Source organism: Suillus discolor (genome assembly GCF_016758755.1).
Source record: "Suillus discolor strain FC423 chromosome Unknown F5147scaffold_26, whole genome shotgun sequence".
NCBI lineage: Eukaryota > Fungi > Basidiomycota > Agaricomycetes > Boletales > Suillaceae > Suillus > Suillus discolor.
In genome coordinates this window covers 393,788-418,009 of record NW_024541273.1, presented here as the reverse complement: position 1 = coordinate 418,009, position 24,222 = coordinate 393,788, and the positions used below count along the sequence as shown (strand labels likewise).

Below are 24,222 nucleotides of genomic sequence, written 5' to 3'. Positions count from 1 at the left end.
GCTCAGTTAGTGCGAATAATAAAGCATAGTACTCTCCGATGAATCCATGTCCTGTGCGACGCTGTAAAACGTCCATAAACTTCACGAGGGGCATTGGTGACCCGAAAGTGTTTGCGGCCCATGCGTACTGGTCTATCTGCGAGAACTCGTCGACCAACCGTCTGATCTGTAATGTGAAGTTCGGCGCGGCCGTATATGCGGCTTGCACCGCTGTGACAGAGTTGTTGTTTATAGATTTGAATCACCTTGCCAAGAGCCTCGTCACCGGATTGAACCCATGATGCGTGTGATCCTACGCTTCACCATTCGTCTGCTCTATACAACGTCAACCTTCTGTGACGATGGGAACTGTGTGTCGTTTCCTGCCTTGTCGGCTCTCGTCAATCAATCTCCCTTAGTTAGACCATAACAGAAGGAAGAAAAATGTTCCTTCTAATCGTATCGGACATGATGCCACAATATAACCAACCATCGTCATTGACAGAAAGGATCTTCAAACCTACCGCAGTTGAAAGCAAGTATCGACGACCATCTCATAGTCCATCGTCTCGTAGCGCCTCTAACGCTCTCAGTACCCCGCGCGCTACATCTTCGCTCTTCTTCTCCAGCGCTTTACCCCTCCCCTTTCCCCCACCTTGTCCTCGTCCCCCGCTACGCCCTTGATCCTCATCTGGACTCATATCCACATCCACAATATCACCCTCGTCACTGAGTTCTCCCTCGAGATCGTCATACAGAGCCAGAAAGTCTCGCACGTCTTTGATGAGCGTCTCGATGAGGACATCACCAAATATCAGTGATCGGTTGGTAGATAGTACTCGGATTTCATGCGGAGCTGTGGGTGTGCAGAGGAGACCGAGAAGAACAGCAGTGTACCCTGCCAGGAAAGTGAGTTCGGGAGATTGAGGCATGCTGGACGTGTTCAATGTGGGTAGGGAGGAAGCAGTTTTACGTCTAGAGGAGGTGGAGTGGCAGGTAGGGCTCGCAGAGGGAGAATCTTGTTGACGTGCAGATGGCGGCTTCCGACCAGCACCCATGGCCAGTTTACGTTCGTGGCCAGACACGATTTTTTGTGTCCGCGATGAAGAATCAGTTGATACAAATACGGAACTGCCAAATGCCTGATACACAGAGACCAAACACGAGAGCAGCGGTACCTGTGAAGACGGAGGGCATGAACAGATATGCGAGCAGCTACGGGTGGCAGAGCAGACGCGATTGAGAACTATGCGAGGAAAAGCGTCGTCGACAAAAAATTGGAAGCAGGAAATAAGATACTTACGAATACGTCCCATCCCCTCACTCACCCCTCCACCTTCGATGCCCCCAGATGCCCAGTTCAGAAGCAACCCAAGCGCCAGGCAAAGCAAGTCGAAAGACTCAACACGTGTCAGGGTATATGGCGGGACTGATATGGCCTTGCTTTTCCCTTTACCTGTGTCATTTCCTGCGCTCGGTGTACTGGTACCTTTACTTGGCATATCGTTCCTATGTAACATACCCTGCCTGCCAAGTTTACTTGGCGCATTGGTTGTAATTGAAGGTTTATGTGCAAGTTTGGACGGTGAAGAAACAGGAAGCGGTGTCCGTTTTCGAGGGGAACGTGTAGATTCACGTCGGGAGCCGGGTAAAGGTGGGGAAGAAGTATCTGTATCCTCCAGCTCCTCCGGTTTTACCGCATATTGTTCATTCTCCTGCGTCGCCTCGTCATCCCGTTCACCCTTAACCCCATCAACACAAAGACTCCCGACCCATCCAGCTTGTGCACGTAACACCACACGTGTAATCAGGGATAGGGCTGTGTCGCTTGGCGTCCAGGAATCATGATGAATATCAGAATATGTCGGGGACGAGCGAGAGTATGTGGATGAAGGACGGGAGTGAGAGGATGTGGAAGACGGGAGAAGCGTAAGGATACGGAAAGTCGAGAATAAGGTTTTGCGTGCTGTTGAAAGGAGCATGAGTTTCTCATTCATCCCTGTTGATATTCATTGGGGAGGGTGGGCAAGTATCTGGGCAATATTTGGGATAATGGTTTGGAGAAGAGTTCGGCAGGGAGGCAATGAATGGAGGAAGAGTACCAAAAACGTACCAAGCTCACCCTGACTTTCCTCCGCATCCCCTTCCTTGTTCATTGTATCCAAATCCCGTACACAATCTCGTACAAGAATTTCAGTGGCCACGCACAGCTCCACGAGTTCGTCTGTAAGAACCGGGTCCGCCAGCGCACGGTAAATTTCTGATTGTTCTCTAGTCCCACGTGAACCGTCACTTGCGACGCCAGAACGTGATGGAACGTGGCCCATCCACTCTTTCAAGAGGTAGGTGTCTACGAGGCGGAGACAGGCGTGGATGTGAGCGAGGGAGGGAGTGGCGATCTCTATCGGGGGATCTGAGGGTTTATGTGTTTCTTTTCCTTTCCCGTTTCTTTTTGTATTCCCATTTTTCCCCAGTCCTATATCCGAGCACGCATAACTGGGAAACAGCTCCAAGCCCCTCTCCCAAGCACTGACGCGTGGAGGTACAAGCAGAAGCTCTGCACGGAGGGAGTTGAGGATTGATGGGAGGGTCTGCAATGCAGGCGGAAGGAGGGAAGCCGGCAAGGATGATAGTGTAGTGCTGAGCAGGGCACGGGTGGAGAGCTATGATGTCCATGCGAATACACAAGAACGATCAAACGTTCGTAGCAATGAAGGCACAACATGGGTCAAGTATCAACGAAATGAACGAGCGAATCAAAGCGAGCGACAGCATGACGTACCCTACGTATATCCTTCATCACTCCTGATTTCACGATCACATCTGCAAGGGCTCTGAGCTACCGCGCAGTCAACATGACGTAAATGTCAATTCGATGTCACAAAATCCCAAGAAAATGAACAAGACCAATTATTACATCATTCTTGACAGCCGCCGCAAAACTTACTCACCGGCGCGACGTCTGTCCTGATGATGCCTGATGCTCTCAGCCCCATTGCATCTACCCCCGACAGGGCGAGCGCAAGGATGTCTTTCTTCAGACCTGAATGGGTTGTCAGCGAGCGGTTACGTTGATGAATGTCAACGAATTCTGTTGGAGAAGTTATTTTACATAACATACCCTGATTGAGCCCATCACCCTTGACGTCGGAGGTGGGAGTGACGGAGCGCAGGATATCGAGGAGAGTAGGGACGAGTTCAGGTTTATGAGCAAGTTCGGAAAGGGTTTGGAGGTCGCGGGTCGAAAGGAACGCAAAGAAAGAAAGGGTAGCATCAAGAATCTACGGAATGTTAAGTCCATGTTTTGTAGCAAAAGGGTCAACAGGCTTGAAACAAAAGATATGAACACACCTTGTCTGGACCGTCTCCGCGGGCTTTGAGGAATACATCCCAAGTACGAGCATAAAAATCAGATGTTTTCGCACGGCGGTTGAATTCGGGGTCACATAGTTTAGTGACGATTTCCAAGACACTGATCATGGTGGAAATGAGCTTCGACGAGTTCATTATTGAAGCGCACCAGCACGCACCTGGCTCTGCGTAGTGCAATAGCACAACCACTCTCTATGCTTTCAAATAGATACCCTACCTCGTCAAGAAATCGTCTGCTTTCGCCCTTGCTCCGCAACTCCGTAATGCTCTTGAGATCATTCATCATCCCATTCGCTAGCACCCGCGAACCCGCACTAGAGATCCTCTTCGGTGTCCCAGTATCATTGTCGAAAGGACGTGGATCATCCTCGGAGTTGTCGACACCCCACCGAGACCGCAAGTCAGCATAAGATTCACGCGTGTCATCTGGCTCCGCGAGATCAGCTGCCGGAAGCGCAATACGGTACGAACGTGATGCCCCAGCATACGTCCGTGTGTGCTTTGTCAGAAGTGGTTTATTCTGTGTTGGGGAAGGCGAACGCGAGGAGGCTATCTTCGGTGGAGAAGAATGGACAGGAAGTGTGTTAGACGATGCTAGGGGATGAAATATTAACATCACTAAACTCAGTAGGTGACCAAGACAAACGGGTTAATGAGCAGACATTATGACCAGTATTATGGTCAACGGACGACTCCGTGCGCGAGCGTGACAGCATACGTTTCACCACTCCGAGCGACTTTCCAGGTGAGTTCGGCGTCCGATGCGGAGAAGCGGAGAACAACGTGCTCAGATCCCGAGCTGGCTTAGTCGGCGTACGAATTCTTGACGGCGTACTCGAAATTGAGCCCACATCAGGCATCGTCGTACTTCTTCGGATAGGACTAGTTACTTTAGGTGGTGATAAGTACGCACTAGACGGCGGCTGCACGATCTCAACCTTGATTCTGGGTCGTTTCCGCGGTGGTGAAAGCACAGCCTCCACATCTGGCGAGTTTGGCCGTGCACGGCGTGAGTTCTTACGTCCGTATGTCCTTTGCATCTTTGCTGTGATCGTCTGTAGAATATGGATATGGTTGTGGACCGTGGTAGACAGCGAGCTCTTGTCGGAATCCGGCCGGGTGCATCGGCGCGCATAATGCACGTGCACGTGACTCTCTCAAACCTTGATCTTTCTCCAAGACCACCTCAACCGCGATGGAAAGCCTTCAAGCACGCATCGACTCCTTTCTTAAATCCAAGCGCGTGAAACGGAGTTCAAAGCCAAACTCTACTTCCGCAACCGTGAAATGGCCCCATCCTTCATCTTTCAACGCCAACCCACACACCCTTGCCGAAGCAGGTTTCTACTGGGTACCAAGCTGGGAGGACAGGGATAGCGTCGCTTGCTTTCTGTGTCACAAAGAGCTGAGCGACTGGGATGAGGATGATAACCCTTTCCTGATTCATTGGCAGAAGTGTGGCAATACTTGTGCATGGGCAATAGTCCGGTGCGGACTCAGTGAGGATATTGCAGAGGACGGAAGGTGCGTTCACGCGTCTTCTCAGCATAAGACATGCTTATGAGAGCATTAGCTTTGTATTCTTGAACAAGAAACGCCTTCCGACGAGCAAGGCGATGGAGAAGGCACGTCTTCAGACATTCGGCGAAGAGTTGTGGCCTCATGACGGGCAAGATGACCACGGCGCTAGCTCAAAGAAGGTGTGTCCCCACGCTCATTTACGCCGTACTTTAATATCATTCGTCATCTTTAGATGGCTCAGGGAGGGTTCGTGTATACCCCCCAAACAAAGGGTGATGATACTGTGACCTGCTTGTATTGCAACCTCTCACTGGGTGGCTGGGACGCTGACGATGATCCAATGTGGGTTTATGAAGTTCTCCCCTTGAGACGTAAGGTGACCCATCCATGACAGAGGGGAACATAAGAAGCGCGACACCAAATCCGGCACGCGATGCCCGTTTTTCAACGCATCGGGTAGCAAACCCCGCACTGTTTCACGAGCACGGGCGAAGAAAGGGGCGGTTGATGTTCCACCCGATCCAAGACCTGAACAGTCCGACTCGGGTGATGAACTGGCGAAGGCAGAGATTATCGAGGAGGTGCAAGCACCTAAGACAAGACGAAAGGGACGCGCTGTCTCTACGTCTAAGCCACCGGCCAAGACTAAGACTAAATCGACTTACAAGAAGGTTCCGGTGAGATCGTCCAAGTCAGCATTGGCAAACCCACCCGAGGCTGAGGTGGTAGCCTCAGAATCTGAGACGGACCCTATCATATCGGAAACAGAAAGTATTCCATCGGAAGTAAAGGTCGACACGCCTGCGAGAGCGGACGATACTCCCGTACAACCACTACGTATTCAGGACGACCTTCATAGCGAACAATACCCGAGCAACGTAGAGGCGGGCGATCTTAGAAACACCCCTCGTCCTCCCCCACGACCCGAGACCCCTCATGACAATGACGCATCTATGGTTGTCGATGAGACGCCACAACCATCCGACCCACCCCTTTCCAGCCCACCACACCCTCCGACATCACTTCCGCCTTCTCAATCGCCAGAACTCACAGCCATTCCTTCTCTCAGACCAGAAACGCTCACTCCTGAAGAGCGATGTCTTACTGTCGAGCAATGGATAAGACGGGAGATCGAAAATAGCTATGATCAACTCATGCAGGACGGGAAGAAGCAAATATCATTATTCGCAGAGAGGGCAAGAGAAGTCCGGCAGGTGATTGAAGCACTATGATTGAGTTGTGTTATCACGTCCGTAGGATAGTTTTCTGGGTTGCCCATTATTATTGAAGTATATTTACCCCCAAGTCCGCAGTGAAGACCTGAACGCCGCGTCAAAGCATACAATGATGCCTCACATGATGGAAATCACGATGACGTTGAAAAGCGTGGTAACTTGTGCTAAAGCAATGAATCCTGGAGCATCCGACCTAATAGCAAGCTCTAGAGTGTTTTGTACGTGTAATTTGACCTTGAAAGCTTGAACGTTTGAACTCTTAAGTGCCTAATTTAGAATTTTATAGTAAACCTAGGGGCTCGACCAAAAATCAAAAGGCTAAGTTGACAAACAGGCGGACAGCTGGATTTGACTAGACTATTTACTTTTATTTCAGACGCTCTGAAGCTTAAGCTTAAGCGCTTAAGATCTGACGAATCGACTAGAAACAAAGAGCGTGCATTGACATATTGCTAATAGGGAACCTCTGAAGCCCAAGTAAAACTATAACAAACTGATAGCGACCGCCTCCAAAGCTAGCGCTCATCGATGCATCGCTCATCCATCTATCACAAGCGCGCTTCCCCGCCTTCAAAACTCAGAGGAAGAGATTGATGGGCGTGCAGCCGATGTTGATGAGGCCGTTCTACGGAACGTTAAGAGGTATGATATAAACGAGGAAGGCTGAATACGTACGTATGACTCGTTACTACAGCAGACGGGCTGCTGGAGACAGTTTGCACCGTCACCAGTACCAACCACGCTGATTGGGCTGCAGCCGAGACCGACCTCGCCGAGGATGTCAGCGAAGATGGGGATACCCCCAGACATCGTCAGGTTCTTGTTGTACTCGTCGACCTAGTGTTGATATTTAGATGGATTACAGAGACGGTGCGCTATATATATGAAACTCACTGGCTGAGTCGACTGACAACATTGAATGTTGCCGGTGTTGCACTGGCCGCTGGTGTCGCGTAGAGCGAGAGGCGTGGCGATAGCCAGAACAGCAAGGGACGTGATGGACAGGATACGAACAAACATTTTTGTAAGACTAAAGTTTGGGTTTAGGATTCTTTCGAAAGAGCGTTGAAGTTGGTTGATCAAGGAGCTGGGGGCGACTTGAACTAAAGAATAATCGAGTGAACCCGCCAGACTTTATACCTGCGGAGAGCCCTTGTGACTTCGGGAACTCGTAGCAGTCACCGAGCCCCGCCGTGTCGGCATCATATAGTTGGATTCAATGCCATTCATAGGCGCGTCTTCTATGTTGCGGCTGGAATCCTGGTGAATCATGTCGACCATCACGTGATACCGACGGCCAGACTTCTTTTTCCGACAGTTTTGAAATTCCCCGAGCTCTCCGCTTATGAAAGAAACCCGATACACGCCGTTGTTCACCAGCTGTGGAAACAAATTCTAGTACCATGCTTGTGAATGACTAATACCGTATTTTTTTTACAACAGGTACAACCTCAGGCTCGTCTAAGGAAGACCACTCGGTCAACCATGTAAGTACTGTTTGACTCGGCGACTTGAATTCAAAACTATGCATATTGCCGATTGCCTGCCCGCGACGTCTGGGGCATCTTCTACTTATTGCGATACATGCCATTAGTATATCTTCTTTAATGGTTCTCAACAGGCATCTAGAGGTCGGCGCCCGTTCAGGACAGTTTTGGCATTCCCCTCTCCGCTCCACGGCATTGAAAGAAACCCGAGGGGCGGTCTCCACGACACAAGACTCAAATACCGCGCTTACATACTTACTGCGAAGGAACGAAGCAAGTAGTACCGTCTTCCTTCGATCAGTCTAGACCATAAGGCCGACCTCGCCGAAGCAGCGGTCAAATTTCGACGTACATATTGGAACAACAAGATATTGGCTCATGTTGATAGGCTGAGCTCCGCATCGGACCTCCAAGGTGAAATATATTTGCCAATCATGATTCTCACATCCGCTACCATAGGAGGAACCAGGAAGGCTGGCCCACGTACATGTCAAAATCAGGTAGTCCAAGGGAATATGCGTGGCACACAGTTATGTACAGTAACTGCGGGTTGAAGCTAAGTTTCTAACGTATTAATACTTCAACTTGGGTCCGTTGAGCCTTCTTACCCAAGTTTGTACTCTGAACCTCAGGACGTACGTTATTATATGATTATTATCTGTGCGTACTCCGTCTTACCGTTTGACCCCTCTTTTATACCGACCCTCTGCATACTTCTGTGGGAGACTGGCAACGACTGATCTACACCGTGACGTTGACCCAATATCTATCTTTTGCGCATTTCTACTTGCGAAACTATGCAGTCTTCTGCACGAGACGTATAGTTGGTGCCTGGTCTATTATCGATTATCGATGAAGTACCCTTCGCCAACCTTGCGCCACCAGGTTGTTTCAACGTCATTAATGTTCCCGCATATATTGTGGCGTAAACTTCAAACGTTCATTTACCAATCTCTGCTCAATATTTTAGTGCCTCTTGGTACAGTGGCAAGACTCTGCGATTTGACTAATTAATCGTTTGTGCACGACAGATTTATCGATTACTATAATAATCACTCTGGTTGATTGGGACTTGGTACGTGCCCCATATAAATACCAGAAGGTACACTTTCAACGCGTGCGCTGATGAGTCGACTGTCAGTGCCACAGTACAGTCGAAGACGAACTTAATTCCTCCTTCGAAAGTAATTTATCTAATAGGTGAATTTATCCATTCTTTGGTGAAATTTTGACACCTCGATGCGCTATCTATATCAAGTTTGGTTTTCAGTCAACTCAGCGACCAAGAAAGAGATGGAGAACGTTGATAAAATGAATCATTTTTACAGATGAGATGCATCACGAACGACTCCCCTGACGAAGTCAAGAGCGCCTCGCCACGTCATAAGGAGTCAGGCTAACACTAACGGAAATATCTTTTCAAGCACGTCAACATGACTACGGCGATGCTGTGAAATCTTGAATTCCTTTGGTGGTGTGCGCGTAGATTCCCCTCAGTACTGTTGGTTTGTTCTTTTGAGGTCCCTCATCCATCCTGCTCATCAATATCATGAGATGAAGCTTAAGTTTTACTCCTACATCGCAAGATTCCAACAATGACTCATTTTAGAGTATCAGGGCAGAGATCAGATGTACAAAGCCTTCCTTGGTAAGGAGCACTAGTACTGCTGCGACTACTGCAATATTTGCCGTAGCGTAACCAATGTAGACTATCGCCATGCCCACTGACGTAGATGCTGACATAGACGGCGGCTGATGGGACGATGTAAGAACAGACAGCTCGGAACTTACCGACCAAACATGTCCCCCACACTTTGCCCAGGCCCCAGACGTGTCCCCAAGACTTTGGCGCGGAGTCTGCGCAGACTTACAGTAACACAGACCGGCCATTTCGTCCTACGCGCTTCGAACGCCCTTACTAAGTAACTAACTCGACTGTCCATAGACAAATGGTAAATGAATGAAGATATTCCGAGTCGTTCCTTCGACTTCCTGGCGTTTCGCGGAGTTACATCATGATAGTGCCTGGCAGCCCCAAGCAGCCTGCTGGCAATGCTTAGGGCTTCGGAGGTCAAGTTTGGTCAACACAACAGCAAATAAGTATTGCATCGAGGCTCGCGGCGGCGCGGCCAAGGGTATGCCCTGCTATCATATTTCAACGACGTTTCTTGTTGTTCAACGCCTACTTCGCCCAACTGACCCTTAACTATTCGCCATGAGCAACAGCAATCAATCAAGGGACTCGAGTCCAGTTCCTCCAGACACCACGGCAGTCGCTCGAGGAAGCTCGGTACGTCACTCACATGCATCACTTGTCCATCACACTCTCGAACACTGAATCTGATGCCCCATTTGTCCAGGCCCAACCGCCACGCAAATGTTGTCGGTTTCTGAAGAAGGTCAAGGATGGTGTAACGAAGAAGATTTCTGTAAGTTGAGAAACAGAATTGCATGAGATCAGACTGAGATCATACAAAAGCGCTCGAACGTGAGGAATTTGCGCAGTCGCGAGCCTGTTCTTCCGAATGCTGATCACACAAGCGCCTTGTCAACTGCGAATATCGAGCCCGAGGTAGGTCACCTTTCAGTTTCTGCTTTCTCTCTCAACTTTTGATGGTCGCACAGGTTCAGAATACTCCATCTGGTGTGAAACAAGGCGGTGATCCCCAATCGGCACTTCGAGACGCCAAAAAGGCTGTCAAAGGCATGAATCTACCTTCAGGGCCTGTAGAATCTGGGGCGTCCGCCGCCCAAAACGCATCAGGGGATCTCGAGGACGCATATATCTTCCAGGATACATATCTTCAACCCCTCAGGATATTCGACGATATTATCGGGCAGCTCGCAGATGTATAGGCCCATTCCTGTTAGTTGGAAGCGAACTAATTTCGTTCTGCAGGTACATCCATATGCAAAGATTGCACTGGGCGTCTTGTCTTGTGCTTCAAAAGTATTTTTGCTTCCTCTCTTGTCTCTATCATGCGCTCAGGAGTCATTGGTGCAGATGGTCATCGCCCAATCGGACCGCGATCAAGCGGTCCATCGTCTTGTCGACAAGTTGGATCAGGTTTTTGGCTTCATGATCCAGGACGAGACGCTTAGCCAAATTTCATCAATGCGCGGTATTCTTGGACAGATCTCTCAGCAGACCCTTGAATGCGCCCGCTTTATCAGAGATTATTCAGAGACCAAGAGCTTCTGTGAGTCTTCAAGCTGTTGCACGTTCCACATGCTCAGGTTTCCCCCCATTACAACAGGGGAGAGACTCAGGAAAGACATTCTCACCGAAACAAACAATGAAATTCAACGGTATAGCGATGCGTTGGATGCCCTCATGCAAAACTTCCGGGACCAAGTTGCTCGGGACGTAGCTATTTACACCCACCATACAGGTGAGTATCGTACCTGTTCCCGATGCAACAGCTATACATTTCTCTTCAGGCGAACTACTGGACCTCAGTGGTATAACTTATGCAGCGAACGCAGGGCTAGATACCAGGAAACAATGCCTCCAAGGGACGCGCACGGAAGTACTCTCCCAGATCACAGATTGGGTGAACAGCACTGGAGACGACGTTCCACGGGTGCTGTGGCTATCTGGCCCTGCAGGCAAGGGCAAATCAGCCATCGCCCACACGATTGCTAAGTGGTTCAGCGATGCTGGAGGGCTTGGTTCATGTTATTGCTTCGACCGAGATCGAGAAGCCGACCGTCGCCACGAGAAGGTATTTTCTACCATCGCGCGCGACCTGGCCGATCGTGATTGGGGGATGAGGCGAGCCTTGGCAGATACGGTCCAGAATGCCAGTGCGCTCAAAACTACAGCTGACATCATCCAGCAATGGGAGAAGCTTCTGATGGAACCAATGCAGAAGCTCTCAGATTCAACCGTGGGCCCTGTCGTGATCGTGATCGACGCATTGGACGAGAGCGGCGTGGCCGAAACACGTTACGACCTTCTTCGCATTCTTTCCGGTAAATCTCAGGACTCTGGTGTTTCCCGAATCACAGAACTCCCAAAGAACTTCCGGTTTATCGTCACCTCTCGCCCGCTTCGCGACATTCAAAATTTGTTTGCGGGCGCTCAACATATTCGAAGGATCTCCATGGACGACATTCCATCAGAAGTGGCGGAACGTGATATCTACGCTTACGTGTCGAAGAAGTTGGAGGGGCATTCGCATTTTGGGCGCAAAGAGTTCACAGCCCTGGCCAAGAAAGCTGATGGTCTTTTCGAGTGGGCACGTCTTGCTTGCAAATCCATCGAAGCACCTCCCCCTGGCGTATCTGCCGATCAGTCGTTCGATGTCATAGTGTCCCGCGATGCTGTTGAACGGGAGCACCTGTTGTATGATATGTATGACTTAATTCTGACGCAGATCATGCCAAAGGATAGACACACAAGCTTCAAGTCTCAGCAAACACAGCTAGCAGTGTTTCGTTCCGTGATGGGACAGATTCTTGGCACAGCCGAACCCCTCCCATTGAATTCCCTGAATACCATGCGAAGCCATTTTCCAGATGTAAGCGAGCGTTACAAAGTGGAGGTCATAGTGGAACACATGGGATCCCTCCTCAGTGGCACCACCGACCCGTCCACCCCAATTCGACCCCTTCACGCATCCATTCGCGATTTCCTGACAGACCAATCACACAGCGGAGAGTTCTTCGTCGACGTGCCGAAGGTTCAACGAAACCTTGCTTTCGCATCACTCGGAGTGATGAGGGATGAACTTTCCTTTAATATCTGCGATTTAAAATCATCCTATCTACCCAACTCCGAAGACCCCGCTCTGCGAGAACGAATTGAAAAGTGCATCCCCCCACATCTATCCTATGCCTGCCGATTCTGGCTTTCACACGTACAAGGCATTAAACTCGATTCAGAACTCGCCACAGAAATAAAATCATTCTTCGACCATGAGCGACTGTTCTTCTGGCTCGAAGTACTCTGCCTCATCAATGCGCTCAGCGGCGCAGTCTCCGCCCTTCCGCTCATTGCCAAGTGGTTGAAGGTGAGCACACGGTTATCGAGCGTCAGATAACATGCTCACTAACGTACAATTGCAATTACAGGGTCACACCGGATATGAAGATGCCTCGTCCGCTGCAATGGACGTGCAGAGATTCATTCAACTCTTCGCCGGCATCATCTTGCACAGCACACCTCATCTCTATGTATCAGCACTTCCATTCTCTCCCCTCAACTCTGTACTATCCAGAACGTTTTCTGCACGGTTTCCGAACTCTCTTCGTGTAGCATCTGGACGTGATATCAACTGGACGGCCGTTCAGACTGTGATCAGCGGACACACTCATGGTGTTAACTCAGTCTCGTTCTCGCCGGATGGGCGTCGCATTGCAACTGGATCGTATGATCGCAGTGTGCGTTTGTGGGACGCAGCGACGGGCCAGCCAATAGGCGAGCCCTTGCTGGGGCACACTGAGTCAGTCAGCTCAGTTTCATTCTCGCCAGATGGGATACGCATCGCGTCTGGCTCGAAAGATAGGACCGTCCGGCTGTGGGATGTAGCAGCGTGGCAGGCCATCGGTGAACCCTTATCAGGGCATACTTCGTCAGTTAACTCAGTCGTGTTCTCGCCGAACGGAACTCGCATCGTCACAGGTTCAAACGATAAGACTCTCCGGCTATGGGATGCAGCAACACAGCAGCCGGTTGGTGAGCCCTTGGAAGGGCACACTTCTTTTGTCACATCAGTCTCATTCTCTCTGGACGGCAAACACATCGTTTCTGGTTCGATCGATCGAACTGTCCGGCTGTGGGATGCAGGATCGGGGAAGCCTGTCGGTGAGCCTTTGCTGGGGCACACTGGTGGGGTTATGTCAGTCTCGTTCTCTCCAGATGGGACACGCATCGTCTCTGGTTCGATAAGACTGTCCAGCTGTGGGACGTGGCGACAGGGAAGCCTGTCGGTGAGCCCATGGAGGGGCACACTGATCAGATGATGTCAGTTTCGTTCTCGCGAGACGGAAGTCGCATCGTGACAGGTTCGGACGATCGTACTGTCCGGTTGTGGGATCCAGCAACAGGGAAGTCAGTGGGTGAGCCCTTACTGGGGCACACTAATTATGTCAACTCAGTCTCGTTCTCTCCGGATGGGACTCGCATCGCGACCGGTTCTAGGGATAACACTGTCCGACTGTGGGATGCATCTACAGGGAAGCCAGCTGGTGAGCCCTTGCCTGGGCACACCAATTCCAATTACATTACCTCAGTCTCGCTATCGCCGGATGGGACCCGCTTCGCCACTGGTTTTCTGGATGGCACTGTCCAGCTGTTGGATGCAGCGACAGGTCGTCCAGTTGGTGAGGCCTTGTTGGGGCACACTGCCTATGTCTGTTCAGTCTCGTTCTCTCCGGATGGGACTCGCATCGCAACTGGTTCTTCAGATAAGACTGTCCGGCTGTGGGACGTAGGGACAGGGCAGTTAGTGGGTGAGCCTTTCTGCAGGCACACTGGTGGGGTTAACTCAGTCTCGTTCTCTCCGGATGGAACTCGCATCGTTTCTGGTTCGGACGATAACACAGTCCTGCTATGGGGTGCAGAAACGGGGAAGCTTGTTGGTGAGCCCTTGAAGGGGCACACTGATTTGGTTTGGTCAGTCTCATTCTCGCCGGACGGAACTCGTATCGTGTCTGGTTCGAAGGATAAGACTGTCCGGTTGTGGGATGCAGGGACGGGGCAGTTAGTGGGCGAGCCTTTCCTCGGGCACACTGATCAGGTTTACTCGGTCTCGTTCTCTCCGGACGGGACTCGCATCGTTTCTGGTTCGGACGATATGACAGTCCGGCTGTGGGATGCAGTAACGGGGAAGCCTATTAGAGAGATCTTGGAGGGGCACAATCACTGGGTCATTTCAGTTTCGTTCTCTCCGGATGGGACACGCATCGTTTCTGGTTCGGGTGATCGAACTGTCCGGCTGTGGGATCTTGCAACAGGGCAGCCAGTCGGTGAGCCCTTGTGGGGGCACACTGATTATGTCAATTCAGTCTCGTTCTCGCGGGATGGTACCCGCATCATTTCCTCTTCGTCGGATGGAACTGTCCGGGTGTGGTATGCAGCGATTGGGAAGTCATTGCAGGACCATGCCGAAGAAGACCATTCATCATCATCCTCGCACAGCAGTTGCATCACACATCCAACACCAGCCTTCCCCACACCCAACACTGCGAACGATGCCTTCATTTCCTACTCATCACAACCGACTCATGCACTGCGCGACACTGCTGAGCTACTCGCAGGCGCCCCACATAATGACCGCAGGTCGACGTTCAATTTTCTGGAGGAAGATGGATGGATGGTGGGACCTAATCGTCGGCTCTTATTCTGGGTACCACCCGCTTCTCAAAAGGCATTCAGATATAATCCTCGGACTGCATTTGTGATACCCAGTGGTGTTGAGCTTGATTTGAGCTGCATGGCACATGGGACACGCTGGCAGCACTGCCGCAAGGAGTGAGTCTCCCTCGCAGTTAAATAATCCAATCCTTATAGCTCTTCATTACAATAGTCTCGTCCCAGTGTCCGGAGGTGTCAGAGATGGTTTGTCGAGCACGATATGATGTGCACAGTTAATTCATCGTCTATTATATACGTAGCATCCTATTTGACTTGGGGTAGTTGGAGCGAACGACGTGCGTGTCAGAAAGGTTGTGACTGAGTGACAGATTTTCGAGAGCATAGAACGACTATGAGTGTGATCAGAGATGTGATCAAGCGAGACCGATCATGATGGAGAGAAGTGTGTGTTCAAGGCACCTCCCAGAGTGGATTGAAAGAAACTGGAGATTGCGCAGCGTTGAAGTTTTGGATAGTCGTTTGACTTCAGTTGCACACCGCCGCGGCACACATAGTTTAAAACTTTTAAATGTTGAGAGGACTGGGTCAATAGGAAGGAACATAGTTCATTGCGTACAGTACAACATGTGTATGATAAGAACGAGCTTCAAGGAACATGATATTAGGCGCGGCTTACCGTGACACTTGGTTTGGCCATTTTCACCTTAACTTGGTTGTTGCTGACCACATGCCCTTGAAGGACTTTACATGATTAATATAAACTCACTCGGTTCTTGTTGTCTTGAACTGTGGCAAATTTCTAATGTGTTCCAGCCCCTGAGTCCCCAGATTTCAGACTTCGGCTTTCTGATTTCTGGGATGATACGAAGATCCACTACTAAAGTACTTATTACAATGCGACTCTGCAGTATGATAACCACTGGAAGACCATGTATTATAGCTTATTTCAATTGGTACAGTAAGTACTTATATTAATTTTGACAACACGGAAAGCGCCGGCGGAGTTGCATGACGGATCATACCTCCACTAACGCAGGAGTCGGGGACCTGCCTATTGATATCACGAACAATTTGAACTCCCAAACGTAGGGTGTTACTTGCTCAAACTTGCTCAGGCACTATTATCTTCACTGTTTACTAACATATCTGACGGTTGAGGCTGTGATTTGCTAAATATCTCGCGAGTGACTTGGACTCCGTCAGGGCACGATCGAACCAGTAGAATAAGACGTCATGTCTCTCATCAGTGACCCAGGGTACGCCTGGTAAGGTCTGAATGATTCCAATGGTGCACTCACGCCTTTTATATATAGATATTTAGTTCACAGTCTAAGGCTGTCTTACCTGCGCAACGTCGATGATCCTTATGGCGCGCGTATAATCTCCCTGAGCCCATCCTATTCATCAAACCCTTATATCCTCGCAGCCTCACTCGCAGATGTTCATCGTTGGCCAGAACTCGAATATCCCTCCAGTCCGCCTATATCAGACGATGATTCGGAGGCTCCTGATAAGCCCTCATCGGGGTTTCCTGGGGCTACTGGTCTTAAGCACCACCAAACAATCATGGGCAACAGATCTGGGGCGTTTGGATTGAGAGTATCAGGTCGACGCGCTTCTACCTCAAAGCGAGCCTCTCTCATCGCAAAGAGGGCCGGAATGCATGGCGAAGGAGCTGATGCTCCCGCTGCCCTGCCGCGCGTCAACTTCATAACTGCTGCTAGTAACGTTGATCCGTGTCTCATGACTTCAGAACAGGCTGATATTTCTCAACCTCTACCTGTGCAACATCAACCACGGAAAGACGACACCCCTCCTGAGCCACTCCCAAAGGATGTCCTATTTGTGCCAAAATTCAAAGGTGCGGCCGAAATGGAGGCCAGGCGCAGGGTGCGAATGATGGCGCGCCGCGGCGTTCCAGCTTCTATGCCAAAAATTCCCTCCGTGGCGACCCGTAGCCTCAATCTTGACATCTCTTCATCCGACGACGAGGATGGCATGTTGGAAGATGATAACGATGATGACTATGATTTGGTAGCCGCAGGAGACGATAATATGGACGAAGTCGACGAATTTGATCCGTACGGTAGTGTTTCTAATCTACGTCGTTGCAAAGCTCACCGCCCCATGTACAGAGATTTCGCTGCCACCCGAGGCATGCATTCGGACAGTGCATCTGATGGGGTTTCCCTTCTCTCCGGGACTGCCTCAGCACTGTCTGGGTCTAACATATCCACCCTTGGAACATCGCCGTTCGTTGTTCCCTACCCGCGAACACGCTCACGACTCAGCCCCGTGTCTGAACATCGTGCTACGGACAATACTCATGAAGGGTGTCCTCCAACCCTTCATTCCAAGCCCACCGAGACTTACTTCGAGATGATCAGTCCGGTGCCAAAGCCTGATCAGCGATCTGAACCGCCACCTCCCAAACATGAAACTCGCAGAAGAGGCGTCTCAATATCACTACCTGTTATCGACGCTCCGTCCGATATGACATTCACACGCAAGCCTGTCGCACCAGCAAGCCCGCATACATCCGCTCTCACCGCTATCCTTGCTTCATCAGGTGGTCCCACCAACCCATTCAGTGAGCTGTATGGTGCCATATCTGGACGGGGAGAGACGGCCTCTGTAGACGTCAAGGTTTACTTTCCGCATGCGACAGAACCTCGTGGTGAATATGTGACTCTGAACGTGCGGAAAGACGCAACTATCGAGGAAGTCATCGGTTTCGCTCTATGGACTTACTGGGACGAGCGATGGCAGCCCGAACTGAATGCAGGTGTTAAGGATGATGACCCAAAGCTCTCTGCAATAGGTTGGGTCATGCGCATTGCAGAGGATGATGGCGAGGTTGATGAGGATTTCCCGCGTATGTCCAGTTGGTTGGCTGCCCTCACAGAAGATTCATCCTTTTCTATCATAGCACCCGACCGCACGGGCAAGATCTCGAAATTTGGTTTCGAGGCATTCGCTATTCTAGCTGCTACCCCGCTGCAAAGTACGACACCTTTTTCTTCGTTTGTCAGTGCTAATTATTCCTTTCAGTACAACAAAATGAACAACTGGAGAGCAAGATACAGCGACGGCCCTCGAGAGTTATGGCAGCGCCAAAGAAGCAGGATACAGGACCTCCAGGTGGCTTGGCGTTGCCGTCCGTCTCCGGCCCTACAAGCGCGATGTTCGGTACAACTCCAATCTTATCATCTTCTTTGGGTCCTTCGTCGAGCCATGGCCCCCAGTTGTTTTTGCGTATTCGCGTTGCAGACACCGCTGATGCAGTTCATATATCCACCACCATCCCTGTGTAAGTTGCATTTTGCTAAGTTACCCACTGCCCACTCACCACTGAGCACAGATCAGCGGGTATGTACATGCAGGAGGTGCTTGAAGTGGTTTGCCGGAAGCGCAAACTGGCAAACCTCAAGGACTATGCTCTGATCGTCAACGAACTCAACATGCTGGCATACCTCGACCGCACGGTTGCTAGTCTCGGAGGCAGACGCGAGCTGACGCTGGTCAAGAGATCTACGCTACCTCAATTGGGCATCGAGCCCGAAAGCAGATCAGCACGCACCACTGATCCAAATGGTACTAGTAACCATCTTATGCTCAGAATAGCTGCTCAGTGTTTTTCTTTCTCCAGCTTCTATTTCCAAACGGATATCGGATGTCCCAGAGATACAGCTAAACGCTGCGGCCGACTACGCGACAGCATACAAGGTTCGCTATCCTTCCTGATAAGTGTTCCTCACGGTGTTAATTTGCGATAAAAGAAATATACCATTTACCGCAAAATGCCTATGCTAGCTCGCCAGGAACGCACTTTGGCTATCGATGGTGTTTATATCCATGTAAGATTCTCCATCATCACCAAAGATCGGAAATGACAGTCTTCCTCCAGATCATGCCATCCACAAACAAGGCCAAAGCGGTCTTTGATAGTGGAAAGACAGTGTCATTCCATATCAAGAGCATCATTCAATGTCAACAATCCGCGAAGTCGTCTACGCTGTTCAAGATCATCGTACAACGGGACAGCGGGAGCAAGCGCTACGACTTTGAGGCGGATACGCCCAAGCTTGCGGGTGAGTCAAGGTATTCGTTGTTGTTGTCCTACCGAACTGATGGCGGCGACAGGTGAGATTGTGCAGACCCTACGGATGCTGAAATCCCATTTGGACCGTTCCAATACTGTCAACCGCTTGCGGCGTAGCAGACAGGTGGTATAAACAAAACATGAGTCCTTGTTTCATACCATTGTAATTGTGAAATCCAATTCCCAGAGTTTTTCCCCTGCCGAAGAACTCATGAAACTCGTTTCAAGGCTGAAAGAGACATTATCAACTGACAAGTGAGCGCTGAGTGACACTCCAGAAGGTGCAACTACTGGGATAACGGATTCTACGAGCATGATCATCACACGAGACAACACAATATACACAACAACTGGTAAGACCATGTGACTTGTGTGATTTCTCCCTCTCCGACGAATGTTGATCAGGGAGTGCTGGTGTCGGCAACAAGTTCGCGTTGGGCCAACCGCTCCTTTTCTCTTATCGGAGTGCAAAATGGATCACTAAAAACCTCTGTCTGGCTCATTCGTTGAACATGCAAATAAATTCCTGTCTTGAGACATCTAGATTATAGTCTCAGTCGACGCTGCTTAGTACTAATTCATCATGAAGAGCTATTCATGATATATCATGATATTCAATAGGCGGCAGAGATGTACGCAGTTATATTTGGAGGATGTTCGATGGTATGTTCTCTGAGTGTTTATATAATTGCCGAGCTTGCTGGCTATTTGGCCAGTCATACACACCTTGCATCTTAGAAGAATTTCAGAGCTAATGCCTTCTGACCATTGACGAGGATTTGCATTCAATTGTAATAGGCACCATATAGTACGTACGTACAGTATGTATTACATCGGACATGGAGACATCGTTAAGGACGACGCAAAGAATCCAGCATAGGTCAACAATGATAGGCAATCTGCATGCTGATTATCCAGCCTAAGGGCCCGTAACAATGGACAAATGTTAGGCGAGAATAACGGACATAAAGTGCATGGAGATGAAGCAAACAATCTCCTGAATGCGCGCTTAAGCTCCACTTGAAAAAAGATTCTAAAGGCGCTTGAGGAAGTTTATGCGCTGCGTTTATACATGGACAGGCACTATCCTCCAAAACGGCGAATCATACGATGCAGCGGCCAAAAAAGTGAGTAACCCTTACAACTTATGAGTCCAGGACGCGAGAGCGCTGTCGTAGTTGCGGCCTTAGTTCCAATTCGGTGCTAGGTCGGTTGCACCGTTGCTGGTCCGTAGTAGCTGACTGAAACCTTGGACTTCGCGAAGAAATAACAGACTTCTACAACCTACCGACACAAGATCAAACAACGGGGATGCATAAATGGGCGGACAGCAAGATCAATTAGCTTCAAATCCACCCCGTTGTGTACATACATACCGATATTACCAGTCAACCCAACACAAGATGTTGACACATATCGTAGCTGTTTTATCCTTGACGATCCTCGTCATAGCCGGCGACTCGCAATGCGACACTGGAACGATTATGTGCTGCGACCTGAAACCCACGGTACATCAGCAAAATATTACTTGCCAAAATGATTACTCACTTCCATTCCATAACAGTCATCCGAGGCAACAGAATATTTTGCACAGGGGGGAATCGTCCAGCGTCGGGCAACTAATGAGTGCTCGGGGGCTAGCGTTGTGGGCACCTCCCAAGGCTGCAGTGCGAATCAGGAACCCTTGTGCTGCGAAGATGTCGATACTGTGAGCACATCTGTCTTGTCAAAGTATACCCGACTTGACCATTATTCCAGAACGGTCTGATCAATCTCAGTTGTTCACCCATCAATGTCAATGCGTGACAACCGAAGAACTTGTATATCAGAGTTCGGGCAAAGGATGGACCCCCGCAGTTGTATTAACGAGCACGATTGAAGTATCGATTTTGCAGCATAAATAGATTGGGGCTTGGCCATAAAATTATTGGATGTCATACAGACCCTGAGCTCAATTGCTCACCAAGCAACGCGTGAAGATATCATGACACCGATCCAATATGGATGTTGAGTGTCAAAAGCGGTCCTTTGAAAGAAAAAATTAGGATGAAAAAGATTGAACACGAAGCGCCCCGAGAATGAATTTCCTAGGATCTCTGGCAAGAGTTCAGGTAGCGAATATGGCGATTGTAGTCACGAGACGGCATTGAAGAGGTGAACGTTTGAATAAGTCTGTTTGATATGTAGGACAGCTAGAGAGTAATTTAGATGAACAAACCATGACCTCTTGTTGCGCACCAACAAATGACCCTCGACGGGGTCAACGAGCTCGACAGATCACCTCCCCATCCAAATTTAATTGCAAAGCTTCTCGTGCCTCCAACCATTCATGCTCCTTGCTTTTTGTCCGCACCACCGCAATTTCGCCCATTCCCAAAGGTTTAATCGTTTGTGCACGGCGTCCGGAGCAAATCCGCCGCAGTTCCCCAATGTCCATGAAAATGCGTCTACTGGGTCTACTAATGAGCTCCATGTCCGAAAGGACAGGCCGGTCATCGCGGTATTTAAGCTCGGCCCATATACGGCGCTGGGCTTCACCAACGCGGAGGAAGTCAGTGGGAGAGGGTGACTCAATGGTTCCGCGCGTGACGTTGGAGATGAAGCCGGTCCGCAGGAGTATGCTGAGGATCCCAAGGTTTTGTGTTGTGTGGTCCACTGCTATTTTGTGGTGCCGTGCTCGAAAGGCGTTCTGGACGCGAGCGCATAGGTCATATGGCAGAGGCATTGCAACTATATCAAATAGGTCAGAAGAACACATATGAGACGCAATTGAACGCACGAGACAATTAAGTATGACACCTTGGTTGAGTGCGGATGCAAGCAGTGACTAAGTGTTCTCTGCACAGATTGAGCCGATACTTCTTTGATTTCCCGGGCGTCTCTGTCGTGTTCTATGTATACGTAGTGTGTAGGACTGCAGAAAGGAATTGGCCCAAAGACTTGGCAATTGACAAAATTCAGTTGCAACTTTCGGCCAGAAGGTTTAGTTCGAAGTCCGATGGTGATCTAAACTACCTATTTTAGAAGTGGTGTGTTGTGTGTCTTTCTCGAATGGCGGAAGGATTGCATCCTCCGTTGCAGCACACTGCGCATCCTCATGAGCCCAAGGAAGACGATCTTGAAAAATTCAAGAAATGGCAGGAAGCTCGCCTCGAACGAAAACTCCGAGGAGAGTATGAATCTGCCGTTTTTCACCTTGCAGAGCTTGTGAGTGATGCCTTCGTCCGCATTCGCATCATTTCCGAACGGATTCACGACAGGTCAACCAAAATCTGGAGACATCACTATCAGTCGCTTCAGTCCGTGTAGATGGTGCTACAAATACCAGGAAATCTTTTTTAGGCTGGCTAATTCAGCCATGGCTTGCGCGGCATACAGACGACCGGGCAAGCAAGACGAACAATTTGCAGGGAGCGCTGTATACTGCAAGGGGCATAAGCCACATTTTGCAAGAGACGGACCTGTTTCACTCTGTCGATGCAAAAATACAGAGGAGTCGGGATTACCTTGCCGCGGAAGGGGACGTTGATATTGTTGTCACTACACGTGAAAAAGGCCGGTTCTACTTGAAAACTGCCACTGAATTCGGTAATAATGAGGGTAGCGTTGTGAGTATCGTGTTTTTACTTGTCAGTAGATGACACGTTCACACATCTTTACCATCATAGAGTGTCACGGGCAGAGTGCGCAACATATTTGGCGGAGCTGAGTTCCTGGAAGGACACTACTCAGCAGGCACAAAAACGCGTCGTTCTTTCCAGGGGCTTCTCTCCCTTCCTCTTTCACCGTCTTTGCGCACTACGGGCCAAGTTTCGCTGTTCAGTCAGGAGCGAGATCTCTCGTCTTTTGCGAGTTGTTCGGAGATTTTACACGGCTTAAAGGTTGCAATAAATGTAAGATTATTGCTTCTCCTGTGAAATGTTAGACATACTGAGTGTGTGCTTCTGAAGAGCAACTGGGGAGTGCACGGTGTTCACGAAGTTGCATATCAAGCCATTTTGAGGCACATCAACAACTTAGCACCAAGTGCATCAGTCAGGTGAGGATGAATATGTTTTATCGTCGAGCCTGTATCGAACGATTATCCAGCATTCGCGAACATGCCGGTCAAACTATCAAGTCATCGATCTCTCATTCATGGACAAAAGATACCAGAGACGACAAGCTCGCAGCGTCACGTGGCTATTATTGCAAACTTTTTCAAGAGCTAGCTGGACTGTCAGGGGACGTGTCATTTTACAAGGCCGAGGTTGAAAGTCAAATTTCCCGGCGCCCCGTTCCAGGAATGGTGAGAGTCGTGCTACTATTGTGTCAGTGTTCACTTCATGTTGAATATGCAGAGCCTCTCGTTGGCTGCACGGTGTGGCCTCTTAAAGGCTCTTACCGGCCCCAGCCATTTTTCCGATAGGTTCCAGCTCGGCGGACCTCTCAGTTTAAGGTCGTTCAAGGCTAACAGCATGGGCCCCCGAGATGGAGGTATTTCTTAATTTTCATGTCGAAAGGGCCTTTTTTTTAGTCTGACCGCACTAGTCGATTCACTTGGCGGTGACATTTACTGGTCGACAGGTGCTTCTTTGGTGTCCGATATCCCACGGAAACCGCATTGGCCCATCAAGTCACACATATTTGTGAACGCTGGGAGGTTGGATGCAATGGACGGAAGTGCGTAAATACCCAATCCTTGCCTCTTTGGAAAGATACTGATTGCACTTTTGTTCTTCGCCTATAACAGCGAAAGGACTGAACGAGAATTTAATAGGGTGCCTAAGAAAACCCTCAATATCTGCGGGAGTTGGCCTTATATACCGCTTCGATCCTGTGAGAGTAGAGGTGAACTTTGGGGTACCGCTTGTTGCAAGTAAGAGCGATGGTGTGCGAAGGGGCTTTCAAGTTGGTATTGGCATGGAGTTCCTATAAACTCTTCGTGTTCGGAAGTCCACATCTAATTTAGATGTTTGATAACTAGCCTGGTCAAGTCATGGCTACAGCAGTCCCAACCCTCTCCAAAAAAGTAGAAAGTCTTGGGCCTTGATTATGAGACCAAATGCATAAGCAGCCAACCTTGCTAACGTTCATTTAGGGTGCAGTATCAGTAGCATAATACCCGCAACTAGACTTATAACATGGGTCGTGCTCTGCACTTAAATCAACATGACTAGTTAATGATGTATTCATGCGACTTACTATCCTAACCGCTATTTGTGT

At 49.6% G+C, this 24,222-nt stretch overlaps 8 protein-coding genes across 8 annotated transcripts; 5 read left to right on the top strand and 3 right to left on the bottom strand.

Annotated features, from left to right (window-relative positions):
- Nucleotides 1-414: 414 nt before the first annotated feature.
- F5147DRAFT_836962 (uncharacterized protein) lies at nt 415-4,438 on the bottom strand. Its single transcript, XM_041444032.1, has 9 exons — nt 3,998-4,438; nt 3,510-3,945; nt 3,331-3,451; nt 3,101-3,260; nt 2,931-3,022; nt 2,762-2,818; nt 2,093-2,642; nt 1,283-1,945; nt 415-1,225 (listed from the first exon to the last, which is right to left on the bottom strand). The coding sequence occupies exons 1-9, from the start codon at nt 4,389-4,391 to the stop codon at nt 534-536; spliced, it is 3,165 nt and encodes a 1,054-aa protein (XP_041293089.1). The 5' UTR covers nt 4,392-4,438; the 3' UTR covers nt 415-533.
- A 31-nt stretch (nt 4,439-4,469) lies between these two features.
- Nucleotides 4,470-5,544, top strand: F5147DRAFT_167380 (uncharacterized protein). Its single transcript, XM_041428365.1, has 3 exons — nt 4,470-4,875; nt 4,925-5,051; nt 5,105-5,544. The coding sequence occupies exons 1-3, from the start codon at nt 4,547-4,549 to the stop codon at nt 5,261-5,263; spliced, it is 615 nt and encodes a 204-aa protein (XP_041293088.1). The 5' UTR covers nt 4,470-4,546; the 3' UTR covers nt 5,264-5,544.
- A 910-nt stretch (nt 5,545-6,454) lies between these two features.
- On the bottom strand, nt 6,455-7,470 carry F5147DRAFT_694599 (fungal hydrophobin). The gene is made up of 3 exons (XM_041437318.1): nt 7,002-7,470; nt 6,783-6,944; nt 6,455-6,732 (listed from the first exon to the last, which is right to left on the bottom strand). The coding sequence occupies exons 1-3, from the start codon at nt 7,125-7,127 to the stop codon at nt 6,685-6,687; spliced, it is 336 nt and encodes a 111-aa protein (XP_041293087.1). The 5' UTR covers nt 7,128-7,470; the 3' UTR covers nt 6,455-6,684.
- Nucleotides 7,471-10,207: 2,737 nt separating this feature from the next.
- On the top strand, nt 10,208-11,240 carry F5147DRAFT_576621 (uncharacterized protein; the record flags this gene model as incomplete). Its single annotated transcript, XM_041431333.1, has 3 exons — nt 10,208-10,444; nt 10,494-10,544; nt 10,599-11,240. The coding sequence occupies 3 exons, from the start codon at nt 10,208-10,210 to the stop codon at nt 11,238-11,240; spliced, it is 930 nt and encodes a 309-aa protein (XP_041293086.1).
- Nucleotides 11,241-14,296: 3,056 nt separating this feature from the next.
- Nucleotides 14,297-15,268, top strand: F5147DRAFT_694585 (WD40-repeat-containing domain protein). The gene has a single exon (XM_041437317.1). The coding sequence runs from the start codon at nt 14,395-14,397 to the stop codon at nt 15,073-15,075; it is 681 nt and encodes a 226-aa protein (XP_041293085.1). The 5' UTR covers nt 14,297-14,394; the 3' UTR covers nt 15,076-15,268.
- A 708-nt stretch (nt 15,269-15,976) lies between these two features.
- F5147DRAFT_635742 (stress-activated map kinase interacting protein 1-domain-containing protein) lies at nt 15,977-19,270 on the top strand. Its single transcript, XM_041432899.1, has 10 exons — nt 15,977-16,171; nt 16,229-16,996; nt 17,051-17,790; nt 17,845-17,919; nt 17,967-18,225; nt 18,277-18,509; nt 18,565-18,641; nt 18,695-18,772; nt 18,823-19,006; nt 19,059-19,270. Exons 1-10 carry the CDS (start codon nt 16,149-16,151, stop codon nt 19,148-19,150), a joined length of 2,529 nt encoding a protein of 842 aa, XP_041293084.1. The 5' UTR covers nt 15,977-16,148; the 3' UTR covers nt 19,151-19,270.
- A 1,678-nt stretch (nt 19,271-20,948) lies between these two features.
- On the bottom strand, nt 20,949-21,996 carry F5147DRAFT_694582 (ribosomal protein S8). The gene is made up of 3 exons (XM_041437316.1): nt 21,797-21,996; nt 21,256-21,747; nt 20,949-21,209 (listed from the first exon to the last, which is right to left on the bottom strand). Exon 2 carries the CDS (start codon nt 21,740-21,742, stop codon nt 21,278-21,280), a length of 465 nt encoding a protein of 154 aa, XP_041293083.1. The 5' UTR covers nt 21,743-21,747; nt 21,797-21,996; the 3' UTR covers nt 20,949-21,209; nt 21,256-21,277.
- Nucleotides 21,997-22,059: 63 nt separating this feature from the next.
- F5147DRAFT_167259 (surface antigen-domain-containing protein) lies at nt 22,060-24,199 on the top strand. The gene is made up of 8 exons (XM_041428364.1): nt 22,060-22,224; nt 22,278-22,625; nt 22,686-22,910; nt 22,968-23,056; nt 23,107-23,305; nt 23,358-23,493; nt 23,548-23,679; nt 23,750-24,199. The coding sequence occupies exons 1-8, from the start codon at nt 22,069-22,071 to the stop codon at nt 23,932-23,934; spliced, it is 1,470 nt and encodes a 489-aa protein (XP_041293082.1). The 5' UTR covers nt 22,060-22,068; the 3' UTR covers nt 23,935-24,199.
- Nucleotides 24,200-24,222: the final 23 nt, after the last annotated feature.

Coding starts and splice junctions, on each gene's coding strand:
- F5147DRAFT_836962 (XM_041444032.1), bottom strand. CDS start 4,391: ATGCAAAGGACATACGGACGTAAGAACTCACGCCGTGCACGGCCAAAC. Junction 3,946..3,997: donor TAATGTCTGCTCATTAACCC/GTTTGTCTTGGT, acceptor TTCATCCCCTAG/CATCGTCTAACACACTTCCT. Junction 3,452..3,509: donor ATTGCACTACGCAGAGCCAG/GTGCGTGCTGGT, acceptor CACCATGATCAG/TGTCTTGGAAATCGTCACTA.
- F5147DRAFT_167380 (XM_041428365.1), top strand. CDS start 4,547: ATGGAAAGCCTTCAAGCACGCATCGACTCCTTTCTTAAATCCAAGCGC. Junction 4,876..4,924: donor GATATTGCAGAGGACGGAAG/GTGCGTTCACGC, acceptor TGAGAGCATTAG/CTTTGTATTCTTGAACAAGA. Junction 5,052..5,104: donor ACGGCGCTAGCTCAAAGAAG/GTGTGTCCCCAC, acceptor CGTCATCTTTAG/ATGGCTCAGGGAGGGTTCGT.
- F5147DRAFT_694599 (XM_041437318.1), bottom strand. CDS start 7,127: ATGTTTGTTCGTATCCTGTCCATCACGTCCCTTGCTGTTCTGGCTATC. Junction 6,945..7,001: donor GTTGTCAGTCGACTCAGCCA/GTGAGTTTCATA, acceptor TATCAACACTAG/GTCGACGAGTACAACAAGAA. Junction 6,733..6,782: donor GCTGTAGTAACGAGTCATAC/GTACGTATTCAG, acceptor AACGTTCCGTAG/AACGGCCTCATCAACATCGG.
- F5147DRAFT_694585 (XM_041437317.1), top strand. CDS start 14,395: ATGACAGTCCGGCTGTGGGATGCAGTAACGGGGAAGCCTATTAGAGAG.
- F5147DRAFT_635742 (XM_041432899.1), top strand. CDS start 16,149: ATGTCTCTCATCAGTGACCCAGG. Junction 17,791..17,844: donor GGTTGATGAGGATTTCCCGC/GTATGTCCAGTT, acceptor TTTCTATCATAG/CACCCGACCGCACGGGCAAG. Junction 17,920..17,966: donor AGCTGCTACCCCGCTGCAAA/GTACGACACCTT, acceptor TATTCCTTTCAG/TACAACAAAATGAACAACTG.
- F5147DRAFT_694582 (XM_041437316.1), bottom strand. CDS start 21,742: ATGCCTCTGCCATATGACCTATGCGCTCGCGTCCAGAACGCCTTTCGA.
- F5147DRAFT_167259 (XM_041428364.1), top strand. CDS start 22,069: ATGGCGGAAGGATTGCATCCTCCGTTGCAGCACACTGCGCATCCTCAT. Junction 23,057..23,106: donor GCACCAAGTGCATCAGTCAG/GTGAGGATGAAT, acceptor ACGATTATCCAG/CATTCGCGAACATGCCGGTC. Junction 23,306..23,357: donor GGCGCCCCGTTCCAGGAATG/GTGAGAGTCGTG, acceptor TTGAATATGCAG/AGCCTCTCGTTGGCTGCACG.